The 19,092-nt window shown below is 38.5% G+C and overlaps 1 protein-coding gene across 1 annotated transcript; it reads left to right on the forward strand.

The window, feature by feature from the left end:
* Window positions 1–2,612: 2,612 nt before the first annotated feature.
* Window positions 2,613–18,933, forward strand: LOC123822755 (proteasome maturation protein). The gene is made up of 6 exons (XM_045844883.1): window positions 2,613–2,720; window positions 5,209–5,306; window positions 7,047–7,107; window positions 10,436–10,537; window positions 14,584–14,677; window positions 18,764–18,933. Exons 1-6 carry the CDS (start codon window positions 2,628–2,630, stop codon window positions 18,829–18,831), a joined length of 516 nt encoding a protein of 171 aa, XP_045700839.1. The 5' UTR covers window positions 2,613–2,627; the 3' UTR covers window positions 18,832–18,933.
* The last annotated feature ends 159 nt before the right edge of the window (window positions 18,934–19,092 follow it).

Consider the following 19,092-nt stretch of genomic DNA (forward strand, 5'->3'; position numbering starts at 1 on the left):
AAGCCCTGGCTGGTGTGGCTCAGTGGACTGAGTGCCAGACTACAAACCTAAAGGTTGCTGGTTCCATTCTCAGTCAGGGAACATGTCTCAGTTGCAGGCCAGGTCCCCGGTTGGAGGCCTGTGAGAAGCAACCAATGGATATTTCTCAAGTTGATGTTTCTTTCTCCCTTTCTCTTTCTCTAATAAGTAAAATATTTTTAAAAATATATAAAATATGGATAATAGTAATACCTACCTCATGAGTAACTGTAATTAAGGAGTAACTGCAACAATGTATCAATGTATGTACAGAACTAAGCACAGGGCTTGACACATAGAAAATATTAACTGTTCTTAATAATATTTTATTCTCCAAACTATATAACAGATACAACTTATGCAAACTAACCATTCTAACATCAAATTTAATTTTAAGAATATTTTAGCATACTAAACAGCCTTGTATTAGTTAATATTGTAACCCCTTTTAAAAAATAAATATGGGTGTTTGTACTGCTCATAATAAGGTGAATTTCCTCCTTGCTGCACTAAAACTGCCTTCACGTTGGTCACCAAAGGCCTATTTTCAAGCCTTCATGATCTTTTTAAACTACTTTTTAACCTCTCTTTTGAACTACTTGTCAACCTCTCAGCACTTTCTTCCCCTTTGGATTCTAACAGAGCACTTGGATTTGCTTTTCAGTCTCTCTGACCATTTCTTTTTCATTTCCATGGCAGGCTACCCTTCTTCTGGCTGCCTCTTAAATTCTAGTATTTCTCAGGTGCATGCATGCATTTCACTGCTTCTCAAAGTCTTTCCAATATGCTGTGCTACCTTAATTTACACCTTCATCATCTCTGGCTTTGACTATTGCCAACATTCTAAATGGTATCCTGGCTCCTAGTTTCTCCCAATTCCAGTGTATTCCTCATGTTGTCACCAGAATAATTTTTTCTAAGGTCAAGTGTTTTTGAAAATACTTCCATTATCTCCTGTTTTCTACAAGAAAAAGCCCAAAACCTCAGTACACCACACAAGGGCCCTTCATTGTTCAGATTACAACATGCCTTTTTGCACATCTCTGCCTTTCCACATTTCCTCTTCCTCAAATGTCATTTTTCCTGTTCCCAACCACTTCCTGGCCCAGCTCCTTTCTCCATTAAGCATTTACTACACTGCATTTTAAATGTCTGTTTCCATGTCTATTCTCCTGGGAAAAAAACAGCATTTCAAGGATAGGAAAATGCCTTTTTCTCATCGACAGTTCCAGATTCTAGCACCAAGCAAATGCTTAGCAAACATTTTATGACTGAATTGTAAGCAATCAACAAACATTTAAATAAATTTTTTAAAAGCTGCAGTTTTAAAATTTCTCCTTAGATGGAACTGATTGAAAGGAAAAAGATGCAACTGAAACACTCAAACTCAAACATCAAGGTAAACATGGATATTCTGAAGAGCCACAAGACAGCAGTGCACAATACTTAAAATCAGTATTAGCCCCAGAACTTCAAGGCTGCAGGACCATGGCAGTGGCTATACACAAATACGAAACTCTTATCACCTCCCTCCCTAAAATCCTTTAATGGCTTTTTAAAGATAAAGCATCATCTTTAATCTGGTGCACAAGGTCCCCCACAATAAACTTGCCTCCATCTCCTCACAGCCTCATCTCACACTACTCTCTCCCTTACTTCAGCCACACAGACCTTCTTTCCCATTTCGGTTTCTGCACAAGCAAATCCGCCCGTAATATTCCTTCTTATACTCTGCTACTTCAAACTAGTTCACTCTTAACCTTTGGTTATTAGCCCAAGGATTCCTTCCTTAAGTTAGCTCCATTATATGGCTACAGGGCATGAGTCCACCTTATCACATTGTATTTGCTACGCAATTCAGTACAGTAGTATGACAACGGTTTACGGGTCCTTGGACACTTCTTTTAAAACCTCTTTTAGGTCTTGCTTTCCTTACCTGTAAAACTGCAGTTATAGTACTACCTACTTCATAAGGTTATTTAAAGGATTAAAGGAAATAGTTCTTGTAAAGCACTTACTACTGTGTTACTACACAGTGGGAGTCCAATATGTGCCAGTAATTATCATACTTAATAACACCTTTTCCACCCCCAACAGTCCTCTGCTTGTCTAGCCCAGGAACCATATCAGCCTGGTTCGTTTGTTTTCTTGGCCTCAGCATTGGGTCCAAACATAGCACGCCTTCAGTGTATGATTTTTTAAAAATAAACCACTTGAAAAGCCTTGTGTTCCAGTTTTGCCTCACTGGTTGAACGACTGCAGGCCAATCACGCACCCCATCTGGGCATCGTTTATCTTCACGAAAAATACACTATCTACCCGAAAGAGCTCTTGGATTAATGAAATGCGATGCATTCAACGGAACACAACGCACATCCTCAGATAAACCAACAGTAGACGTTTATTACTACCAGAGCGGAGGTCTGCGTCTTCCCTCTTCGGGACACACCTCGTTGCGACTCACCCTCCTCCCAGCCCACACCCTCGCGGCGCCCTTGGCCCCCGGTCCCCCCAGGACTGCAAGCGTGGGAGCTCCGGCCCAACGCCGCTCCCTTCCAAAACCCCGCGCCCTCCTTCCTTCCTCGCCCGGACGGACGCACTTCCGGCGGATGTGGGGGGGGAACCCCGGAAACGGAAGTGAGTGGCGGGGCTGGCTGACGGTAAGGGTGCTTAGAGGCAGTTCACAGAGCAAGCTGAAAATGGTGAGTGATCTCCTGGCGACCCGAGTTCTCGGCGTGCTCGGGACCGTGGCCGGGCAGGACCAGGCTGCCGCCTCCCAGCCGGTCTCCGGTGGCGGCGGGGATGGCGGGAGGATGAAGCCGGCCTCAGGCGCCAGGATGTGTCGAGTCACGGGGTTGGGAGCTCGCGGCTGTCGCGCGGGCCGGGCTCTGGTGCGGGTCCTGCAGGCTGCGGTTGGGCTTCATCCTTTTCCATGTAGTTCTGTTATTTCGGTTTGTGCCCTTCTGTCCCCACGTCCCACAGCAGACCCCGACCTCTCCCTTATAGTTGGCTCGGAGCTGAGAAGGACGTAGCGAAAGTGCAACCCTCTGTGGTGTGGCATTGCTGACTGTCCTTCCCCTGAAAGGAGAACCTTTTGGAGCCGAGTCCCCCAACTCGCCCACCCCTGACCATCGGAACTGACCTCATAACAAACCCACCACAGGTCTCATAATTATCATTTAGCTTTACTGTACAAACGTTTCTGGAAGCTTGTGTTATGCCAGGTGTTGGAGGGGAAAACGCCAGACTTTTGCTTCTTTCCGTTTGTCGGCGTTGTTAGTGCGTCATCTTTGCCCCCCCCTCCCCTTTCTCGTTATCTCTTTTTAACTTAAAAGTTGTGTCTTTTGGGAAAGACTCCTGAATCACCAGCCTCTGATACCAGTACTGCTGCTAGGCCGTCCAGATGTTCATTTTGGTCATAGTAAAGGGTTTATAAACACTCTCAAGTGTAACTCGTGATAATTTTAATAGATTTGTTTACCTCTGCTACTTTATTAGAAATACCAAGTACGAATCCTGGTATATTACAGAAGGTAATTGGGAATGTGATTACAGTAGAACACATCAGAATTCCCTGTTCCTTTTTGCATAGAAGAGACATTCCTTCTCTATTTTACAATGAAGCAATCTGGGAGGAGGAGAATGTTAGTGCAGAAAAGTAACAGGATATACATTTGGGAAGATACCTGGAAGACGAGTAAACAGAGCTAGAGAGGTTGTTGGTGTAGATTACAGTCACATAATGGGTTAGTGACTGCCCACACTGGATTCCTTTTCCTGATTGGCCGTGATTTCTTTGGGGTGGGGGGAGTTGAAACCTGTTGTGCAGGTTCTTGAGTTCCAGGCGTAAGACCTTGGGCTTTATTCTGCAGCCAAGACACTGATGAATCAGTGAAAGGTTTTTTGTTTTTTTTTTGTGGGGATATTTAAGTGTTTGTGGGGGAGATTGTGTATTTTTAGGAGAACTTCTATATGCAGAATTGGAAAATGGAAGAGTGTATAGGCAGTAGGACCCAGTAGAGTGGAAATTATCCAGGTGGAAATTATCCAGGTGGGTGAGCCTGGACTAGGGTGGTAGGTTGAAGAAATCCTGGACAAGATAAAGTACCTGATGAAATAAAATACTCAAATGACTTTAGAAATCAATAAAACGGCTGGTTTCTCAGACTAGTTTCTCCTAGAACAGTGTAAAACTGATACCAAACTACCTGTACTGTTTTACATCTTTCTGCAGAATTGCAGGGATATTGAACTTAAGCAGCTAGTTATTTCAAGTAAGCATCTTGTGTTTGAGCTGTTGTAACATTTATTACATTTTATTTGCTTGCCTGCTCTGCCTTCATCAGACTAAGCCCTGGAAGGTAGACAAGTATCTTTTGCATCTGCCAGAGTATCTGCCACATAGTAGATGTGTAATAAATATTCCATGATTAAATGTTTTATTGTATAATGCATAGGGTGACAATGTACCCATACCAAATGCACTCTTTGTTTTTGTTTCACACTATCCTGATTAGATACAATTATTTTTTTTAAAGTAGTACCCTCTTAAAAAACCACTTTATGAAATTCTGCTCCCCCTCCCTTTTTTCAGCTTCTGTGACCACTCTCTTCTAGCTATTCTGTCAATTCTTAATTGCACTTCCTTGTGCTTCAGGATGGTGCTGAAGGAATGATGTTCTTCAAGAGTCTTCTCTTAGTTTTTTTCATTCTGAGCTAATCGTTCCCACCTATGGGAGGGATCTTTCCAATAAAAGTAAATCTGATCGTGCCGCAGTCCTTTAGAGGCTCTTTATCAATTTCAGAATAAAAGTGAATTTCTTTGCATGTTGAAGCCTTTTAATTTTTCTAGGCTTTACTTCTGCCTTACTTGCTTGATCATTTATATTTTTATACCATTACTCATGTTGTATTTTTTCCTGGAATGCCTTTTAATCTAACAGCATTCAGAAATGACTTAGGAATCCTCTATCCCAAGTTTGATGTTATTAACTGTACCATGTGTGTCCCTCTAGCATAATGCTAGGTAAGGCTCATTGTGATGTTCCAGACTGGGCTCTTTGAGGGCAGAGATACTAATTTTTTTTCCCTCTGGTGATTAAACCATGATTTCCACATAGATGTTCAGCATGGTTGGTTTTTAAAAACAATTTTTTTTGTATGTAATAGTGTTATTTATTTGTGTTGTAGAATACCAGAGGACTTGGATCTCAGCTAAAGGACAGTATTCCTGTTACAGAACTTTCAGCAAGTGGACCTTTTGAAAGTCATGATCTTCTTCGAAAAGGGTATATGGGGGAGTTGTGACTTTGACTTTGTTATAATAAACTGTTTCTGGGAATTATTTTTTACAATATTCTTTAAATATTTTGCTGGGTCCTAAATATATATATTTTAATTTGAGAGTTAGCAAGTAATATGCCTTGGCTTGGGAAAGGAGATGAGAGGAGGCTTAGATGTTTTCTATAGCCAAAACAGTGCTTTATCAGAGTAATAGGTTCCTATGATAGGCCATCTTCCTGGGATACATTACACAGTACCATGATTTGGTAGGATTCTTCACTTTGCTATTGATAAGTTGGAGAGCCATTTTATTAATTCAGTAACAATTGGACTGATTCACTTTGTGGGAGGAGACGTTGGAACACAGCAACTAAGAGCGTGGACTCTGGACTCATGCTGCCTGGATTTTGACCCTGACTGCGGTTTGCTAGATGGGTGCCTTTGGGCAAGTTACTGAATTGCTCTACTTCTTATTATCCTCATTTGCAAAATAAGGCTATTAATAGTATATATATGTATTATTTTGAGGAATAAATGAGTAATACATGAGAAATACTTAGAACAGTACCTGACATCAGTAAGCACTCAATAAGTGCTAGCTGCTATTATCTTTCTTTTCTAGCTTTAGCACACAGTTACAGTCCTTCCCTCAATATCTTTCATGTTTCTACGTGTTTTGGTTTCAATTTCTGGTACTAGTTCTTTTTCTTGTCAGGTTGCTTTTCTGCTTAATCAAATAAGAATAATACCTCCCGTATTGTGTTCTGAATTCTGTGTTTTGAACATGCTTGTTTTGAATTTTATATCTAATTTTAAGGTATTCAGGTTGTACTATAATAGAATGGCATTCTATTACAGACATAATGCCTCATTGTCTTTCCATTTAAAGATGCAGTATATAGCTTTGGAATTGGAGATACAATTTGATTTTTTGTATAATTGAATTCATAAGGCAGCCAGTCACCAACTCCTGATGATTTGTTATTTATTTATTTTCTCATGAAATGCAAAAATAAATAAATAACAAATCATTCCTGGTTAGTTTAAGATTGCCATGAACAGGACCATTTTAAAATCCCAGTTTTAGGATAATGTTTTATACAAAGAAATTACTCAGTAAATTATTATTGTGTGATTTCTAAGGTTTCTGTCAGCTCTCAAATCCTGTTTTGGACAATAAGATATTCATCTTTATGAATCTAGTGCAGTAAAGGCGAGTGGCCTGGCTCTAGTGTGTCACCTGACATAGCACTTTGTATGTAGTACTTGTGTTCAGTGAATGTCAAACATTGTTCAACATTTGTCTATTAGAGATGCGTTAAATATTGAATACACATTAGACCTGAGCAGAAGAGGCTTAGATATTTTATATAATATAAAAGCGTGTCATCAGAATAATAGTAATAAACACACTTTATTAAATTTCTTCTAGATATTAGGCATTACCACCATTTTTTAGAGGGATCTCTCTAGTGAATTGAAGTCTTGACCACCAATATCTGTAATAGATGAATTTTAAAACAGCATATAGTAAATTTGTCTTTTAACAATGTGGCTTCTTTTTCCTTTTGGTGGGTAGTTACATGAATTTTAATACATGTATCATTTTCTGTCAGGGTACAGAAGTTTCATCATCTCCCAAAAACTCCCTCATGCTATTCCATTATAGTTATACTTTTGATAGATGTAATTTTGAGCTTTAAGTATTGTGAGATGTAATCTCTGTTTTAAATGTTTATTTTCAGTTTCACTTGTGTGAAAAATGAACTTTTGCCCAGTCATCCTCTTGAATTATCAGAAAAAAATGTAAGTATCTTAACAGTATTTTTTGCCCTTTAGTAGAAAAATACTATCGATAAGACATTTGTGGTTTCATTTATTAAGATAATTCTGGCCCTGACTGGTGTGGCTCAGTGGGTCCGGTGTTGTTCTGCAAACCTAAAGACTAAAGGGTCGCCGATTCGATTCCTAGTGCGGGCCTGTGCCTGGATTGTGGGCCAGGTCCCCAGCTGGGGGTGTGCGAGAGGCCGCTGATCAGTGTTCCTCTCATGCATGGATGTTTCTCTCCCTCTCCTTCCCTTCCCTTCCCCTCTCTCTAAAAAATAAATGCATAATCTTTAAAAAAAATAATTAAAAAGGTAGTTTTGGTGTAGAGCATTTAACCATGAAGACTATAAGGCCTTATTTTCAATATCCTTGTAGAGTAGGTTTTGAATTATTATATTGGTTCACTAAAGTTCCCTTTCTATACATTCTCCTTGTCTTTTTAAGGGATATTTCTAAAGGTCAGTCCACCTCTCCATTCCTCTCATAATATTTTTTCATTTTATGATCCCTTTTTCTTTTATATTTTTCTCCTGCCATTTTTTTGTTGAAATCTCTTAATCCCTATCTCTAGCCTTGACCTCCTTCTCAAGTCTTGCTACAGAGGGACACATCCACTTCTAGGCACAGTGGGCACACAGATGAGTACGACATAATCTCCAACCTTAATTGGCTGAAAATTTAACGGGAGGACAAGCAGTGGGTAGGGGCTTCATAATATGCTTAGAGGGCCCAAGATAGTCCAGTTAGCTGTGCTTCAGGACTACAGAAGGCTTTATAGAAGAGGGGGCATTTGAATAGTTTTAGACCAATGTTCTCCAGGTAAATAGATGGGGAAAGGTCATTACTAAACAGTGTATAGCCTGTAGAGATATTCTTTAGACAATATAGGTTTTTAAATACACTTTCAGAGCAAGAAGAAAGATTTATTACTTGGGGAAGATGGCGTACTGTTACCTAGAGAGTTAACCTATTCCATTTTTTTTCTTCCTTCTTTAGCAAGGGGAAAGACCTTTGTATAAGAAAAAATAAAACAAATAATGGGATGGTGAAATTGAAGTTCAGATGAGATGAGAAAATATAAGGGCTCCTAGTTATTTAAGTGCATTCTGGTTTCATGCTCAGAAGTTGACTTAGGGAGGTTAAATGTTTTTCAAATATAAGCTTAACCATAGAAAGCATATAAATTAGGTTTATGGAAGAAAAATGATAAGGATACCTCATTTTAATGAGTAAGTGAACTACATCACAAATGACAAAATAGATCAAAGGATTAGGCCAGAAATCAAAAAAACACTTAGGACAATGTGAATCTTGGACCTTGTTAATAATAAGGTGGCGTTCACATCAAGGGTGATTATACCCTTGATTTTCCTAAGTATTAATTTGGTCATTTGATACGGAATATTGGTTTAGTTCTGAGCAATACATGTTAAGAGAAACTTTGACAAATCTGAGTAAGACTGGCCAAAATGGTGAAAAGTCTAAAAATTTCATAGATCTTTTGACACTCAGCTTACATCTACTGCTTCTATGTTGTCTTAATCCCTTACCCAGCCCATGGCAATTCTGTGGCACTTGTTATCTATTAATAAGTCCTTTAGCATGGGCTGCGTAATTGAGCTACAGTATTTGGAGGTTTAAATTGTTAGCGCTATACTGCTTAATAGCTAAGTAAACTTGGGCAAGTGGTTTAATCTGTCTATAAGTCTTGGTGTCCTCATCAGTAAAGTGGAGTTAGGAATAGCCCATCCCTCAGCATGTGCAGGCTTACAGTAGCTCTCCAGGATTGGAACTGCAGTGGTGATAGTGAAGAAGTTGACCGTCATCTGTTCCAGTGGTTCTTAAACGGTGGATGATTCCCCCCTTCCTCCTCTCTCCTCCCCCCCGGGGACAGTCGGTAATGTCTGGTTGTCAAAAGTGGTGTCTGGGGGAAGGGAAGGTTTTTTGGTACTGGCGTCTGTTGGGTAGAGGCCCCGCCTGCTGCTAAACGTCTTGCAATGTACAGGACATTTCATACCCGCTGCAGTGAAGAATTATCTGGCCCAAGATGTCAATAGTGCCAAGAGTTGAGAAGCCCTGATCTGTGTGTGATGTCTTCCCAACTACATACATAACATATATACAGTCTGTCTCTAGGGTAGACTCTTCTGTTTTGTTGCCACAGGGCCTAATTCTAATTTTGCGTGTGTTTGCTAATAATTAGGCATATGTTGATTGGTAATTGCAGTTTGATACCACATTACAAGGTGGATGTATTTATCAAAGTCTGTATAAATTGAATCTACATAAAATTCTTTTTAGTTATCATGAGGATAACTCAATATTAAAGGAAACACTTCAATTAGAACCTCAGGTCATATACTCACAATAAAATATTGCAGATTTTCCCTTAATGTGGACCAAATTTGGACCATCTGTTAGAATTTTGCTGTTAAGCTAAAGTAATTAAAAACCATATTGCTAGATATCTTACTCTCATACTTCTTATGTATGTATGGCCCCTAGATCATGCCCCAAATGGGTACTAATCTCTCAATAGATTTTTGATCAGTTACCCTTTGTTATTGATGACTTAAAAAAAATCTTATGAAGTATAATAAAAAAATCACAGAAGTCACTTTACCTCATGAGCTCAGATAGATATATGTGGCAGTCTGTTTGCTACACTATTCTTAAGAGCTGTTTTGGGAAACTATATGTTTTAGAATCCATGAGTCAAGTTGATTCATTTTGCCTGAAATACATTAAATTGTGATAAAGGTTTTTTAGAAGTAGTAAAAGTATGATTTCAGAAAAAAGTAGATTGTTCAGTGTTTCAGAGCATAAACATTATAGTTTAATTAAGGAGGAGGTAAAATGGATCTGATTATTTCTGAAATCTTGAGATACATGCTTTTGTACTTAGAAATTCACTATTTTTGTTGCTGTATGTAACTGTTTTTGGGTCTCATTTGTACCTCTTCTTTGCTCTACCAGTTTTGCTGTGATTATAATCAGAAGTATTGGAATGTGACTGCTTTGTGAATGTACATTTGCAATGTGAAAATGTCCCTTAATTTATTAGTTCTGTAAATCCAGACTTTAGGTGATGATTTTACACTGGTGAAGTGTACCTGCATGCTGGATAAAATATACACGTGTACATCCAAAAATTTGTTGAAGAAGTTTGTACAAGTACTTTGTTTTTATTTCAGTTATAGATGTTAAAATTCTTCATCTAAGTATTATGTTACATGTGTATCAGTGCTAACTGTTTTAAATGCAGAATATTGAGTAAAGCATTTAAAATTACATTACTATCTTGTAGTTCCAGCTCAACCAAGATAAAATGAATTTTTCCACATTGAGAAACATCCAGGGTCTGTGTGCTCCACTAAAATTGCAAATGGAATTCAAGGCAGTGCAACAGGTAAGTATGGTAGGCATTTATACATGCGTCCCATATGTGTGTTGCTACCAATTGGAATGATTGTTCTGTTTGATAACAGCTGTACAAACCTGACCACCTCCCCTGCAACCTATTCTACTTTCCCCCTTTTGGGATATGACCTCAATTCCTATTTTATTGGGTTGGCCAAAAAGTCTGTTTAGCTTTTTCTGTAAAATAAAAGACACATTTTTCATTTTCACCAATAACGTTATTGATTTGGATATTTTGAGTATGTCGACTGTCTCCTGCTATTGACTTCTAGTGGGAAGAGGCCAGGGGTGCTGCTAAACATCTTCCAGTGCGTGAGACAGTCCCAGAGTGAAGAATTATTTGGCCAAACTCAATAGTACCAAGAAACTTCATTAACCACTTTTGACACATTCGATCAATCTCTATACACTGCACAAAAAATTTTTTTTTTTGCATTTCAGTTGCATTTTTACTTTTCTTGAAATAATAAAGCATAATATGCCAAAAATGTGTATTTTTCCATCTTCAATATTAAATAGCTGCATAAAAATTCATAAATTTTGATAATTTTTTAAATGCATGCTGATATGACATTGTCACAATACAATCTAACAAAATCGTTTCAAATGAAGTTAAAGATGACTAAGCACTATTAGAGCCATCGTGTAGAAAAAATCAAACAAACTTTTTGGCCAACTCAATATAAAGGGAAAAAAGAAGTCATTAAATGGAATATATCTTCGAGTTATGGGCTCAGTGTCTGAAAACTTACATCCACTTTCATGTTTCTTCTTTTGGAGGGTTTCATTGAATTTAAGATGCCTGTGGGTCTATCCAAGTGGAACCGTGAAGTAGGCAGTTTGTAGATACTGCTCAGGAATAGGATCCTCAGAAATGTCTTTCCAAGAATGTAAGAACTGTCCCCCACCCATGTACTGGATTTGACACATCATAGTACTTCAGAGACCCCCTTTTCATGGGTCCTTTCTATAGCCAATGTCTTCAACCTCTCTCTACTCACTGGAACTCGTCAGCACTTATTTATACTGGAACCTCTACAAAGCAAAAATTAACTCAACCTCAAATCCCTTTATAGCAACTTCTCTCTCACTAAGTGTGCTTTTGCAAGTCTCAACTGAAAAAAGTCGCCAACATTGCTACATACGCTTCTTTACCTCCTATTCATTCAACCCATGGTTCTCTGGCTACTGTCACGCCACCAACACTCCTGAGCAGTGGATATCACAGTGCCCTCATTTTGCTCATGTCCCTGTGGTATGTAACACTCATGATGCCTGCCTTCTTTCCTTGGCTTTTAGGGCACTGCATTTTCCTGATATTCCTCTCCTCTCTGAAGCCTCATTCTTGGCTGTGTAGGTTTCTTTCCTTTCTCCTTTTTTGTTTTGGTTCTCTGAAATACCCCAGATACCAGTTTTGTTAGTAAATACCCATTCCTGATCTCTCCTCATCCTCTTACTGTCAGTCTATTTCTATGACTTTAGTTAGCATTGAGCTATAAACCTATAGGCTTCTCCAGCTGGGAGTCCTGCAGGCACTTCACGTTTCATCCGAGTACGGAGTAACTCATTGTCTCGTACATACTCCAATCACCTGTGAACAGAGTTTTTCATAAGGCAGAAATTGGAACATTAGCCTTGGTATCTCCTCTAGCACCTCACCCCCCACCCACCCCCTTCAGCATCCAGTCAGTTAACCTCTTTTTAGCATTGCGACTACCTGGGTTCCGCCCCTGACTGCATTATCTGGATTGCTGCAGCACCCACCCCTGCTGCCCACCACGCCATTGTACACACTCTAGCCAGAGTAATCTTTGTGAAGCAAATTGGATCATGTCATTCCCCTCACTCTGTCCTCTAAGTAAAACCCACATCCTTAACATGGCCCTGGTCATGAATTGCCTTCTTGCTCTTCTCCATGCTCCATCACTTCCTCAGCTGCTTGTAGTGTCCTAATTTCTCTCTCCTTTTGGCTTTTGCACATGTTCTTCCCACTACTGTGAATTCTTTCTCTCACCTGGCTAAAATTGTGTCTTTTTAGATAAATTCTATTAATGCCATCACTCAGTCATTCTGGAAGCTGTTTTAGAACTTTTTTTCTGAGGATAAAACCCTAAAAGAGTTTCATGTCAGAATGACCTGAAAGTGAATCTTAGCTTCACTACTAGTCTTAATTTAAATACAGTAGAGACCTTTCTGAGCCGTAGTGTGTTTGATTTTAATGTGCAATGGAGGTAGCGGTGAGAATGGTGTGGGATTATTAGGATTATTCTGTAGATTAAATGAAATACATACTTTTGTACAGAATTGTTAGCTTCCCTTTTTATTCTCGTTAATCAGATTCCAGCTACACATTGTTTATATTTTAGACCTAAGGTGTTTTTTTTTTTTTTTAGAAGTTGTGTCTGACTACCGTTTATCACTTTTTTTTTCAAGATTTTATTTATTTATTTTTAGAGAGGGAAGGGAGGGGGGGAGAGAGAGAGAGACAGAGAAACTTCAATGTGCGGTTGCTGGGGGTTATGGCCTGCAACTCAGGCATGTACCCTGGCTGGGAATCGAAACCTGGGACACTTTGGTTCCCAGCCCGCGCTCAATCCACTGAGCTACGCCAGCCAGGGCTAGACCTAAGGTTTTAATCCCATGTAATCCAAAAATCTTTGTGCAGGATTCTGGCCTTTTTTTTCCTGATTTCTGTGTTATTGTAGCTCTTGCTCATGAGGATGTATAACCACTGCCTGTCCATCCCTGCTTTTGAGGTTTTCTCAGGGCTCTATCTCTGGTAAAACTGTATCTGCCATACCCCTGTCTAGTTTAATTTACAGGCTCCTTACTCTTTCTGTATACCACTCCCACCCTGGCCCACATTTTCTTTTCTGGTTTTGACAACCTAGAGAAATTTTTTTCGTGCCACAAAGATTTAAGTAACTCTATAGGCCATTAGTAAGTAAAAATACTTTTAGTCTACATACATTTTCTTATTGGGGGAAAAATAATCTTAACTGCTCTCTTAGATTCTAAAGTTATGAATACTTTAAAATATTAAGATCATTTAGTCACTAACCACCTATTACTCTTTGTATGTTTTTGGCAATATCCAAAATTATCTGCATTGATTCAAATTATAACTGCCAGACAAACAACTAAGGACAGAAAAATTATATTAGAATTTGTTGAGAACTAAGTACGTGCCAGTAACTATACTGTATACATACTTTATACCACACTATATTACAAGTTTGAAAGGGAAGTGGTATAATCCTGTTTCCCAGGTGAGGAAACTGAGGGTAAGACAGATGAGGTAACCTATGCAAAGCCCTAGGATTGTTGAGTAGTAGAATCAAAACTGGAATCCGGATCCCTCTGACCCCGTGCTGTGCTTTCTCCACTATATGTAGCTGCCAGTCTGTGGTGTACTTACTTAATACTTGAAAAAAGTAGGCAACACTTGTGCAAAATGGTATTATGTTTTTTAAAGATCCTGCAGATGAGTTTGATTTTTATTTCCAGTTATCACTACTGTTTGAAAGTGTCATAACTTATCTTGGTACTATGAGCAAAACAAAACAACATACGAAATGAAGTATTCGGTTTACTAATTAGAATAATGGTCTCACTGAGTTGGAATTTCTTCAGGAATTTGATCATCTCACATTTATTAGAAATTAGACATAGTGTTAGGCTCTGGGATTTTGCATTTTATCAGATGGTATATGCTTGGTTTTCCTGGGTGGAAGCAAAGCCCCCAAATATGTATAAACCTGATAGGATTATTAAGTGTTAATAAAAGTACAATTTCAATGTTTTTACATATTTTAAGTAAAGTTTTGAGGAATTTTTACCAACTTGGTTTGGGTCTAAAATATAGTTTTTTTTTTCCTCTCCACTGGTTAAATTGACATTTTATTTAGTTTTGTAGATTTTACAAATAAAGAATAAATAAAGAAAAGATTTTACAAATAAAGAATATGATATTAGATTATACATCTTTTTCCCATTTTTTTTCCCTAATCTTGCCCTTTCATACTTTTCCCAAAGGTTCAGCGTCTTCCATTTCTTCCAAGCTCAAACCTTTCCCTGGATATTTTGAGGGGTAATGATGAGACTATTGGATTTGAAGATATTCTTAATGGTAAGCATCATTCAGCCCCCTTTTCTGGAACCCCAATAGTATAAAAGGCAACAGCAGTAAAACAAAACCCACAGCATCCTCGTCCTCATGAGGCTGACTGCTGATTGGTCTCACTTGTTTTAAGATAAAATTTAACGGTAATAACTTTTTTAACTGGTTTTAAAAGTGAAAACTTTTTTTGTGGTGTTCTGAGGTTATAATCATATCATTCATTTCATGTCCTGAGGATGAAGTCTGATAGGTGAGTTTAATACAGTATACTTAAGGTAATTTAAACAATGATGGTTGTTTCAGTGTTTACAACATTTGTGGGATATGACTAGTTTTTAAAACAACTAAAGAAAATAAGATAAAATTTTTCTTTAAAATTTTTCTTTAAAAATTTTTCTTTAAAAAAAATTTTTCTTTTAAAACTTTTCTTAAAATTTTTCTTTAAAAAAATTTTTCTTTTCTTAAAACTTTTCTTTTCTTAAAACTAAGAAAAAAAATTTTTCTTTTCTTAAAAAGGGAAATCTGCCTTTCCCTGCCCCCAGATAATTTTCGTGCTTCTATAGATGGTGAGTAGGAAAAAAGAATTTGTCATCTCTTAACAAAATTCCCTGAATAATTGTATTACGTACAAGATAACATGACTTTTAAGTAAGAACAATACATGCATCCTCTATTAATAATAATAGCATCCTCTATTTTTTATGGTCCTGAGGAAGATAAACAAATACAATTTTGTTCTCTATTGCCTCTGCCCATTATGCCTGAGCAATTCAGGAGAAACACAAAACCCAACAGGACTAAATTATATCAGTTTTGCTTGGCTGCTGATGTCCGGTAAGGAAATGCTGTGGCCACAACAGAAGTCTAGTGAGCCTCCTCTTTAAGAATCTTCCCTGAGGGAGCTTTTTGAATGCAGGAAAACCAGGAATTCCTAAGCTTTGACATTGAACTTTGACATTGAACGTACTCATTTAAAATTAGTAAGGTGATAGTTCCAGTCTGTGTATTCTTTTAATTAGTTTTAAAAATGCACTCATTTAAAAATCAGCTTCTGTGGTTGTGTTTAAAAAAAGGGAGTGGAACTTAGTATTTATTCAGTCACTCAGATACTATGTGTCAGGCTCTTGGCTAGCTCTGAATATACTGTGGTGAGAAAACAAGCATCTGCTTTCTGATGGTGTAGGTAAACATTAAACAGATAAAATACAAAAATTGTAAATTGTGATTACCTTCTAGGAATAAAAAACGGTTAGGGATAGAGTTTGTTGTTGGGTAGAAGAGGCAGGACTCTGGAACTATGACACAGAAGTTGATTCTTACAAGATACGTGAGTTAGTTGACCTAAGGTAGAGAGGAGAATCTGTGTTTTCGAGGTCGCCTACCTGAGAACAGCTGAAGTACTCTGAAGGATTTCAGATGCTTATCCTACTTACAAGCTAGCAAGCTAGCCTGTCATGGTTTCATGGATACTGGCAGAAGGCAAGACTCCCAGAGACGAAGGACAGTTCATTACAGCGATAGCAGTAGCCAGATTCTCAGCTGTACTGTTAGTTTCCAGAGCCCCAGGTCCCACAGGGCAGCAAGAAGAGGGTCAGGCGATGCCTGCATATATCCTGTATTTTGTTACAGGAAGAACCCCACCCCTGGTCAAGGCACCTGAATTGTTATAATAGGCAATCAGCCTGCCTGGTCTGTGCTGTAGGGGAGACACAAGCTTTATGTTCTGATGCTGGCCTTGAAAAAGAGTCTAGAACAAAGGCGAGCAGTGCAGTTGTGTCCAGGACTTAAAAATCATGAGAAACCCGTAGAGAATTGTCTCCCAACACAGGAATGTGTTACTAAGAAGGCCCATGTGGCCAGAGTGTTTTGAGAAAAGTGGAGAGTGGAATAAGGTGAGGTTGGAAAGCGAAGAGGAGCCAGAGCTTTGTAGAAGTTGATTCAGAATGCAATGGGAAACCGTTGAATGATTTTAAGCAGCGATGTAATATAATTTCACTTTTGAAAAGTTCACTATCTTGTGGACATCTTGTTCTATTCATTCCTTGCATTGCTTTAAGGTAGATAATGAGCTGGAAAGATTCACTGGTTAGGCAGGTGATTTTTGTCAGGATGGACCACTGCATGGCACTTTGGGTTATCGCCCCTTTGTGGGAACTGTGACTGCGTAACATAATGGCAGTTTATGGCTTCACCCAAGGGCCTTGCCTTCGCTGTCCATCCTGCTTAGAATATTCCCCCCTCATTTTCAGATCCCAGTTTAGATGGCACTGTTTGGAGAGGCCTTCCTTTACTACCCAGTCTAAAGTAGTCCTTATTTACTTTGTCACCTCACTTTAATTCTTTGCATAGCAATTATCTGGTACTTTTCATCTTCTTTATTTCTTGTTTCAACTTAAATGCAAATATTATGAGATCTTGAGACTTTGTCTTCTTAGCTCTTGTGTCCCTGTTGCCTCATGAAGTGGTCCATCCCTAGGAAGTGTTGAAAACTCTTGCTTATCACATTCTCCTCATCATCTTTGACCCCTGAGGAATTTTTATGTCTGTAATGAAGGAGTTGCTTGTGCATCTGAACTCTGAGGACTGTTCAGTCATGATGGGAACATGTATATTTCTCCAGCTTATGTTTTATAATGTGTTGGAGAGGATGGGGGTTCTGCTCACGCGTCTGCGAAGTGCTTGGCCAAGAACAATCTGTACATTTTACAAGGAAGGGAAGGTGTGTGAGGGGGGCACTAGTAAAATGAAAAATAAACTCTCACTGCTGAAAGGGGTCTTCTGTTCACTGCAGTCCCTCACTTTAAGAAGAGTAACTGAGACTGAGCCAGAGGCTTGGGCCTCCCCGGAGTCTCACGGTGGCTTGTTGACAGAGCAGGTGCTGGAACCGTGGGCCAAAGCTTTGCTTACGTGGTTTGCTGCCTTCTGGGGCAAGTGATTTATTTAGCAAGTACATATTTTATTAAAGTCCAAAGCTTAAAACAGCAGAGTTTAAAAGAAATTATTATCTAAATGGATATACTCTTTGTTTAAAAATTTAAAATACAGCCCAAACTCTGGTCCTTGATGATTACCCCCAGACCCATTTCTTTCCCTCGTCCCCTGGTTCCCTGCTGTCATTACTGTGTGTCCTCCTGTGTGCCTTCCTACAAATGTGTATAGTCAGAAAATATTTGGCATTGTTTAGTGTTTATTTCTTTAAAACATTGGTATCATACTGTGTGTCTTACAGTGTGCATGATATATCAGTACATTTATTGATGGATGCTTGCATTTTTCTCACTTACTAACAAAACAGGGCTGTAGCAAACATCTTTGCCTGTTCTGTCTACTCATGTGTAGACATTTAAGTGTAGATTTTGAATGTCTGTTATATACATAGCAGTTTATCAGTAACTGTGGCAGTGTCAGCTGTTGCTAAGGCTACTTTGTTGTGTGAAAGTGGGGAGTACAGACTGCTGAACTGATACGGCAGCCCCCAGTCTCTTAGGAGATTCAGTTAGGAACATCCAAATTGATCAGTTACTCTTGGTAATTGTTATTTTAATGTGAATGGTTACATATTTTTACAAACTGATTTTACAGCTTAGTTCTTAGATTTTTATTGTTTCTAGTCCTATGTTCAGTAGGAGGCAAAAGAAAAGAAAATATGCTTTATTTGTCTCTAGGAAGCTCACCTTTGGTGTTAATTTTAAAAGCTCTTTTAGGTATATTATCACAGTTAAAATTTTTGTCCGATTCATCCATAAAAACAAGAGAGTGAAGATTAAGGTTTTCTTTCTCTAGAATTCTTATTTATGCCTATGTGTATGTTTGTGTATTCAACAGAACACAAAACAATAGAGATGAAATGTTTTTGCTGTTTAGATTAAGATATTGCCTCATCTCTTAATTAGAGCTTGTTCCTAGAGTCATCTGGGGAACCAAAATGATTTTTGGCCACTTTGCAGTCAGTCCCCCCACCCTAGGCCCCAGGCAACTACTGGTCTGTTTTCTGTCACTTGAGATTAGTTTTGTTTATTCTAGATTTTCTTGTGAGTGGAATCATTGAATTCATCTTTTTTTGAGAATCTTTAATGTGTGTCTGTTTGTTTTCAGACCCATCACAAAGTGAACTAATGGGAGAACCACACATGATGGTGGAATATAAACTGGGGTTGCTGTGATGCAGCGTGCTGATCATGGAAATGGAGAGACTACATCGTGTTTATGTCGTCTTTTTACTACAGTTGTGTGTGTACAATATTAAAAGTACTGGTGCATGAGAATTGTTGCCTAAAATGTATCTGATCATTTGAAATTATTTGGGTCTTTGGTTCATGGCCATGTGACAGTTGAAAGCACTAGAGATGATTTTAAAACTCCTGATTTATATTAAAATAATAGCCTTCTGTGTCTTTAAAAAAATCGTTGCCAATGAATATTAT

The sequence above is a fragment of the Phyllostomus hastatus genome, unplaced genomic scaffold, assembly GCF_019186645.2.
Source record: "Phyllostomus hastatus isolate PE091 unplaced genomic scaffold, TTU_PhHast_1.1 phas_contig_41, whole genome shotgun sequence".
Classification (NCBI taxonomy): Eukaryota; Metazoa; Chordata; class Mammalia; order Chiroptera; family Phyllostomidae; genus Phyllostomus; species Phyllostomus hastatus.

What these genes read in the sequence shown, in the direction of transcription:
- LOC123822755 (XM_045844883.1), top strand. Translation starts at nt 2,628, where the DNA reads ATGTGGGGGGGGAACCCCGGAAACGGAAGTGAGTGGCGGGGCTGGCTG. An exon ending in CATGATCTTCTTCGAAAAGG is followed by an intron (nt 5,307 to 7,046) that starts GTATATGGGGGA and finishes GTTTATTTTCAG; the next exon opens with TTTCACTTGTGTGAAAAATG. An exon ending in TTGAATTATCAGAAAAAAAT is followed by an intron (nt 7,108 to 10,435) that starts GTAAGTATCTTA and finishes ACTATCTTGTAG; the next exon opens with TTCCAGCTCAACCAAGATAA.